Here is a 9217-nt window from a genome sequence, read left to right as displayed (position 1 = left end):
CTGTCATCAGCAACACAAATCGACGCAAGTATATCATTCTGTTTTTTTTTTTACATTCAATGACAGCAAAAACAGAATTAATGATCATGTTTATGTCGACTTGTGTCGCTGAATGAAATTTAAGACACCTAATCTACTCCATTATCGATTATTGATGTAAATTTACGATTGTTGATATATAATATATATATTTGAATAATATATGCATTATTAAAATGATGTTTATTATACAAAATGCTTTATATAAATAAATATACATACTTATAATGCTGTAATATCGTATATACAGGGTGAGTCATTTTAATCGACGGATCCAAATATCTGCTAAAATACGCAAGCTACAAAAAAATGTTTCAGACAAAAGTTTTCGGATTTCGAGGGGGACATTGTCTGAAACATTTTTTTGTAGCTTGCGTATTTTAGCAGATATTAGGATCCGTCGATTAAAATGACTCACCCTGTATATTGCCGCAATTACAATTGTTTCTTCTACTGTTATTATCTTTATGGCGATATCAAACACGGATGATATAACTATATAAAAAAGTAGTTTTAAATAAATTTTATATTATTAGCAAGCTGTAAATATATGTCGAGAAAACATTGGTCTAATAATAAATTATGAAATAATGACATGTTATTAGCTAAAATTGTTTATAAATTTTAACAGCTATGCTAATTCTTACGCCCATTTTCATAATATATATGGTTAACGAAAAAGATTAATTAAAACTTGAAAGTTAATTAAAACACTTTAATAAGCTTATAATCAAATAAACTAAAGGTTACGTGTACATTAGTTGAGTTGGCATCAAGTGAACTTGATGGTTAAATCCTAATCAAACGTCATTAAACAATAAACTTTTTGATAATTTTTAATCTTGATAATTTGTAACCGTACATTGTGAAAGTGGGCCTTATAAGAATTAATGCAGTGTACGTCGGTCTTTCACAGTATTATCGGTGATAAGACCTATTTCTATCAGTATATAGACTATATCATTTTTTAATCTTGATTTAATTTATTCTTTATCTTTTTCTATTTCTTGTAACTATATAATAGAGATAGATAAAGAGTAAGTTAAACCGAGATTAGAATTAATCTACATTTTAGAGTTAAACCGAGATTAGAATTAATTTACATAATAGAAATAAATTAAGGATGATTTCAACCTCTGATTAATTTAATCAGCGATTAATTTCATAGGCTTATTGCGAAATTGTTAATTTCGTTTCTATTTCTAATCTTTTTTTTAATGTTACAAAAATTAATTGTTCCACAAAATTTGTTTGATTGCTAATTAACTTAATCGTTTATTAATTTGATTGATAGCATTACTTTTTGCAAAATTTGTAATTACATAATTATATTTAATTCTTCTTTCTGTATTAAATAAAAATTAATTATTTTATCTACGTTAACAAAATAGCACTGCAAGTATCGAAAAGTTAATCTGCAGGTATTGAAAAGTTAATTACGATGATAAAATTAATTTAATTAAGTTAAGTTAAACATTAAATTAATCGATCGTTAATTTAACTAACAGAATCGCTCAAAATAAAAATTATAATAAAAGTATCATTTATTATATTATACACATTAATGAAATACTGCAAGTATTACTTTATAAGTTAATCGTCGCTTAATTAGCTAATTTATCGAAGTTGTCAAACTCCGAAAACTCTCGCCTTGCTTGGATCAATAAATAATAAATCTCATATTATTTTTATTGGAAAGACCGAATTAATGTATGCTGATGGAATTGCGTACGTGCTCTCATTAATAAAAAAAAGAGCCATTGCGAGCGCGTTGCTGGTACACGAATCGATTCACTTCGATGTGCAGCACAACGAAAGATTCGCATGATTCTCGCTTCAATATTCATACTGCATAGCGGCAAGGTAGAAGGGATGGAGGGGTGAAGGAGAAGGAGAAGCAGGATTTTGATCTCATTGTCAGCCAGTCAAAAATTTTTTCTCTCACCACAAATGCTAAGATACTCATCTCACAAGCAAAAAAACAATGTTTTGTTCGTAAGAGCCGCATACTCCGCAGTAAAGCTCTAGATATACATATAAAGAGAGAAGCGCAACTCCGTTAACATATATTGGTATCACGTATTGGCAGGATTGGGTAGTGCCTAGTTAAAAAGATAAAAGTTAAGTTAAAAAGTTAAATAATTTTAACTTAACTTTTTACAGTTGCATTTTAAGCTCTTAACTTTTAACTTAATTTAGTTACATTTTAACTTTTGATCTAACTTTCTTGAAGTTACATTTTTAGTGCTTCTTGTAAACCTAAAATAAAATACATGTCTAATTTAGTGTCTTCAAACTCAAATTTGAGAACACACATCAAGGCAATTGCAATAATATAATAAATATAGTCTGGCCACAGGAAGGAATCACTGTTCACGGATCTTCTGTGCATTGAATCACGTTGGAAGAAGTCCTTCGAAATCGGTCCTCTTTCCGCGGCTCGACAGAAGTATAACAAATATATATTTTATTTAGAAACTTTTTTTAGAAACCCTAAAATTATAAAATAAAAAATTTAACTTTAACTTTTCAATTACTTTTTTGTATTAACTTGACTTTTAACTTAATTAATTTTATTATGGACTAACTTGTATCTTAACTAAGTTAAATTTTTAGACTGTTAATTTTAATTTAACTTAGTTAAAAAAATATATTAACTTACCCAACCCTGCGTATTGGTATCTCAAAGAGAAAATGGCTATACGTTTAATTATTTATGTTTTGTTGTTTCTTAATGGAACGCAATTCCCGTAATGGCATTTCTCGACGGTTTTTCGGTGTCTCTTAGTGTTTCTTGTTTTTCTTAAAAATATCCCATAATTTCGTAAACAGAAATCGAATATTTATTAAAATCGACACTTGAAGACAAAACGGCAGAACCAATCAAGAATCGTTACACCAGTTACGCTTAAATCTCTCCTTTATCTAGAACTCTAATATAATGTGAAGTAATCGCGATTGTTCACTTCGTACACGAAAGGGAGGAGGAAGAGGATAGAAAAAGGGAAGAGGAATGTGTTGGCGAATAAAAATAAAAAAGTTCGTAAATGAATGAAAAGATAAAAGCTCGGACATAGATGAACTCTAAGATCGCGGTATGTATCGCGCCGTTAGATTGCATCATAGATTGCGTTATTGTTTTTCCTCTTCTTTTATTGATTTCGACCGAGAGCTGCGGTCCAATTCACACTCGCAGCACTTGCGAGCATCATTTGCTCTTGTTTACCATTTGATGAACAACAAGGACGAAATGATTCGCGAGCGCCGTGAGCGTGAATCGGATCGCAGCCCTATGTATATTACGTTTGTTCGCGGTCGAGCGGGAAAATTCAAAATACTCGCTTGGTAAAAAAAATTCTTACAATATTTTCAAGAATTTTTACTTTTAATTTATGGACATAGATATTAAAAAAAATACCTTAAACTTCTTTAGTTTTTATAATTTTTTTATAGAAATTTTTATAGAAATTACATAGAATGAAGAATGTTGAAATTTTTAGAATATTTTAGAATTTGCACATTAGAATATCCTACGGAAAAGCTGTATAGACATGTCTCAACGCTTGTAAAAAAAATGTATGAGAAATTTTCTAACTATTTATAAATAAACTGTATAAAAATTCTAATTACACGAATAATTGTAAGAAAAATGTTTATCAAATCGGAGATGAGTGTGTCATTCGACGCAGTGGGGATAAATACGGACGGGGATTGCAGATATCTCGGCAACAGTGGGTCTGAACTGTTTATTTAAACGTACAAGCACATGCTGAACAATAGTCGAGTACATTCAAATAGAATTCCTGTCGTTCGCTTTGCCGAACGTCATGAAAATTCATCTCGTCCGTATAGGCATTCGTCACGGCGCGTACGCGATGAAACAAAGTTTGGATACCTTGCGCTGTCGATTTTTACATCGTGTCACTTGTGCGCTTTCGATTGTTTATAATTTTAGATGTACGCTGTATTCCGATAACAAGACGTCGCTATACACGAAGAGAACGATTTTGCTGAAGTATTATAAAAATTTAGCTATAGATACAGATCTGAAAATAATTTTCTTGGGATTATTAAAAAAATATTATGTATAAGGATACCCAAACTGGTTGCTAGAATGTCAAAACTTTTTGCAGCATTATCATCATGAGCATCCTACATAATCTATTTGGATGGTTCAACAAAATTACTTTTTAGTACAAATTTAACTAAAATTAAAGGGTTACTAGAGTTAACGCGATTTAAACAGTGCGCATTTAAAAACTTAATTATCTACAAGAATATTTTAATAAGGTAAAAATTACATAATAAATTGTTCAAATGTTTCGACTAATCTTCCAGCCATCCTCAGCGAATGCAAAAAAAAGAAATAAATTTTGACGTTGATTCATTAACAAGTTAAAATATTTAATTACGAAGTGGGATGCAATTACTTTTAAATTTGTCCCTGATAAAAAATTTTCTTATATTTTTCACATAATTTTTCAGAATTTTGATATAAATTTTATAACGTTTTAGAAAATTTATCAGATTGTTTATACAAACTGAAATTTTTCAGAAAGCTGAGGAAGTCTACATTTCTTCTAGAATTCTTTACATATGAAAAATTCTAAGAATAATACTCATTCTACAATTTCTGAAGAAAACTTATAAAATCTGTCTATATAGCATGCAATATTTCTGAAATATAAATATGTCTATAGGAGATCTATTTTTTAAATATTTCTTGAAATGTTTCAATAAAAATAAAAATATTTTTTACAGTATTTTTACAATATTTCTAGAATATTTTTGTGAAATATGTAATATTTATTGTAATATTTTAAAATGTTTTACAAATGTTTATGAAATATTTCTAAAATATTTAATTAAAATACTTCAAAAAATTTACATATTTCATGCTATAAGTAAAAAAGTTTAAGATATCTTTTTAAAATATACAAACTACAAATTTTAAAAAATATTATGAAATATAAGAATTTTTTTCATCAGAAGTAAAAAGCTAAATTTTTAGATACTTCAGTAAAATTGTTCTTTCCGTGTACGTACAGCTAGGATGCGGCTGTCAGGCCTGACAAATTTTTTGTCTTATAAAAGAATGACGAGATCTAAAGTAACAAATAAAACATGAAGGAATGATCTTTCAAAGGAATGTAGTTTCGTATGAAAATGATCGATTCGTAATCCAGGATTGGTAAATCCTGAATTCGATCTCGGCTCTGGGTTTTGTAAGAGGTTGATTTGGAGAATTGACTGGAGGAATATTAAATGGAATGGTTCATATTCATATTCATAAAACCAGATGGAACCTCAATAAGAAGAATAGTATCCTTCAATATTTATTTATAAAGAATTAAGTTTTAGAAATAATAAATAATAATTTAGAAACAAATGCACTTTTATATCTTAACAAATCTTAACTTGCTTGTATAAGAATTTTTCGTTAAGTTATTCATTATACATTTTGATTTTAATTTATTTCTTGAATTTGCTGGCGTGAATGAGGTCATCTCAAAGAAAAGGTATTTAAAATAGTCTGAAAATATTCTTTAATTGATAAAATATAATGGCAAATTCATGAATTCAATTAATAAATATTTTACTGAATAAATAATTTTTATGAAAGACTGCAATTTATAGATATAACGATGTTTACTTACAAGAACTTAATTTTAAAAACTTAATTCATCTAAATGAATAATATTGAAAGATTATTCTTACAGTTTGTTTATTATTTTAGATCTTGTCATTTCTCTACAAGCGAAAAAATCATTAGGTCCAACTGTCTGATCCTGTACGTTTGAAAATATATCACAGTACAAGAGTTTCAAGATAGCTGTAAAAGGGGCAGGTAGCATTATTCAGATCATACACTACAAGAATCAAAGATCTAAAAAAGAAAGAATCTTGCTGTGCATGCATTAAATCATTTTTACTTAACAAACGCTTATTGAATTAAATTTATCTGTTTTTATATACAACAGACAATGAATAATCCATGTTGTGTGCAATTTACACTTACATCTCTGGTGGGAGCTTGCAATACTCCTCTGCTGCTTTTCTGATTGGAAAAGCAATTTAAATGAAACGATCAACATGTGTTACAAGCCAGATCATTTGTTAAAGTGTGCTCACTTTTCAACAATTTCTATTCAAATATCATTACAGAAGAGACACTGCAACATAGATTATTTATTGCACCGTATTTTTCCTTCCTTTTCTACATACAATCGAAGCGAAGATCCGAATGAAATGTAATCCCAAGAGAATCGTACGCGCACAGAGATCGAGATACATATGTAACGATTTAAGTAAGGCATGATTAAGGCAACCTGCTCGGCAGACTTAAAGATCTTGACCCCAACAGTTTTTAGTCTCGCTTCATTGTAGAAGGCTCAGAAATAGTAAAAGATGTTCTTAGGCACCTCGTTTGGCAACCTGTCTACGCAATTACAAAGAAGAAGTTTTTATCACAAATCACTACAAAGTATACGCACTTGACGGCACGACATGGAGATGCCTCTATCAAGACGCATAGAAGTACTTTTCCAATTTTACGATTACTTTAAATCCTTTTGATCATTATACTTGTGCGGAGCGAGCGCGCGCGCGCGCGCGTACTCCAGAATCGTCTCGCAGCTTTGAATATTTTGCTCGTAATCAAATAACAGAAATACACGCTATGCGTTTGACAATGCAAGTGATAAAAATCATTGAATCACAACTTCTTTAAAATACTCACAGTTCAATATCGCCTAAGCTTATTGCCTAACATGTAGTACATCATATACTTATATCTGTCTTTTTTTTTCTAATACTTTACGTTTTAATTAGGTAGGTAAGCATTCTTTTTCTCTATCAAACATTTATATATGTTTTGTATAATAGTATTTAATGGAACTTTTTAAGCGTATTAAACACCGCGCTCCAAGTATTGTTGTGGAGCTTAATTTTTATACACAATTTGTTCATATTGTTAGGTCTCAACATATAAATATAGTTACATTCTCTTGTTTATAATAATTTCCATATTGCTTCTTTCAAGCTTCCGTCAAGCAGCAGTTTTTGCCTGTTCTTTTTTGCAGTTAGTATATTCGAGAGAAGAGAGGAATATATAGTATTCCCTATAGATAACGTGACATACTGTGTGTCTCTATTTTAAATTTTAGATATAAGATTCTTGAAAATAATGTGGAATATAAGACGGTCAAATAGTAACAACGAAATAAATTGATCATAAAAACAAACAAAATATATAACAAAATTGAATTAAAAATATATGTGTGTATGTACTTTAGAAATCATGTAAATATTTTAATTTAATAACAAATTCATAACAAATGAATAATTTAAATAGAATTCATAGTTAATTATTTAAAAATTATGTAATGTGACTACGATTTATATCACACATTGTACATTTATGATGCGATTATTTTCTCACAGTTGTAATAAAGCAAACGTTAAAACTAATACTGACATATCATTTGTGCATATATTATTATTGTGTTAACGATATTGTGTTTGGGGTTTTATAATTAGCCATGATTTGCCGTTATTATCAATATCTATAGCAAAGTAGAAGTAGGGCGTCTCGTATTATCAAGGAGCAATTATCTTCTAACGCTATAGACTATTTCAAACCGATAACACGACACTATTTGAAACGACAATGCTATTTAGCATTTAGTTGTTAACGCAATTACTATATATTGTATATATAACGCTTATAGAGAAAGATATTCTATTCGAGTTTCGAATTCGAGTTTTTTTTTTTAAGACTTGATACAATGGGTGGTCCCAGTAAATAAGAATACAAACAATTAATAAACGAAAGTAAAGTATTATCTATAAATCTTGCGCCTATTAATTCTCTAATATCTTATTGGCCCAATAGTTTGGTCTACAATTTGTATTACATCTAAATGTATAATTGAACGTAAAAACTAGAATACTCATCTTATAAGAAACTCGACCTATAAATGTCGATCATTATTCGATCAGTAGCAGCAAATTACATATAAATATGTCTTTATAATTTTAACCCTTACTTCCCTTCATTTGATAAACACTGCATGCACAATATAGAGTTACTATAAAAAATTTATCTAACAAAATTCGCAGTGTTACAAAAAGAACATCATTTTTTTGTCACTTTTTGCTCCTCACTCGCTATCTCGTGGGATCATTTGCGTTTTACGCTTCTATTAAGGAGTTACACCGTAATGAGATGGTTTTCAATCGCAATTTTACTTAATTTCAATTTTCTGGTATACAATTAAAAAGCGAAACGACAATAACAATTGGTGAAACTATATAATTTTAGCAACTATGTAACTATGGTAAATATGATATTTTAGCAAATATCGAACATGAGTGACCCCACGAGGGGGAGTAAGAGGCAAAATTATTTTGGAACACTACACAATTTCTTCTTTAATAATTTCGTCTTCGAAATATTATAAGCGAGTTAGAGTTTGATAAATACTGCACAATATAGAGTTACTATAAAAAATTTGTCTAACAAAACTCGCAGTATTACAAAAAGAACATCACTCTTGTTTTGTAATTTTTCGACAATGTCGGCCACATACAAAGTCAAACAACATATATATGTGTGTGTGGCACAATATGAATGTCGGGAATAGACCGACAGTACATTTATAAAATCTTCAGCCTCATCTAGATTTTTCATTTCGCTAAAGCAATTTTTTATTTCACTGCTTGACTAGACTTTTACGGTGTTCACTGGTATTTGTAATCTATTCATACATTAGATATCTTATTAGAAAAGTGTTTCCCGTCGCCGCTATAAAAAATGGACAGACTTAGCGAGTACATAAATCGTACAAAAGAAACGCGGCATTCTATATCTTGTAAGAACCTGGTATAAAGCGACCTTTCATTCGTTCACCGTCCAACGCACTAAAAAGAAAATCTTTATCTACAAATACATTACCTATTCTGTTAATAACGCTCTTGCGATAGCGCGTCTCAAATTTCCTTATTGAAGTGAACAAACTTTCGAAGAATCCAAAGAGTCATCCATCGCCGCCGCGCGCCTTCTGATACCTTCCAGGTACACCTCGCGATTGAAGAGCCCAGCGCCAAGCGGAATTCTAAAAATAAATAGCAGTACATATATATATATATATATATATATACATATATATTATATATA

The 9217-nt window shown here is 29.6% G+C and overlaps 1 protein-coding gene across 3 annotated transcripts in view; it reads right to left on the bottom strand.

Annotated features, from left to right (window-relative positions):
* Window positions 1-7783: 7783 nt before the first annotated feature.
* LOC105452020 (72 kDa inositol polyphosphate 5-phosphatase) overlaps window positions 7784-9217 on the bottom strand; it is a 9480-nt gene continuing 8046 nt past the window's right edge. For all 3 annotated transcript variants that reach the window (XM_011692798.1, XM_011692796.1, XM_011692797.1), the window contains one exon: window positions 7784-9155. In XM_011692798.1, the coding sequence (XP_011691100.1) occupies window positions 9041-9155 (115 nt within the window). In that variant the 3' untranslated portion in view covers window positions 7784-9040. The remainder of the gene's footprint in view (window positions 9156-9217) is intronic.

This window comes from Wasmannia auropunctata, unplaced genomic scaffold (genome assembly GCF_000956235.1).
Source record: "Wasmannia auropunctata unplaced genomic scaffold, wasmannia.A_1.0 LD336038.1, whole genome shotgun sequence".
Classification (NCBI taxonomy): domain Eukaryota; kingdom Metazoa; phylum Arthropoda; class Insecta; order Hymenoptera; family Formicidae; genus Wasmannia; species Wasmannia auropunctata.
Note: the sequence above shows the minus strand (reverse complement) of the source record. Positions and strands in the feature narration are given on the sequence as shown.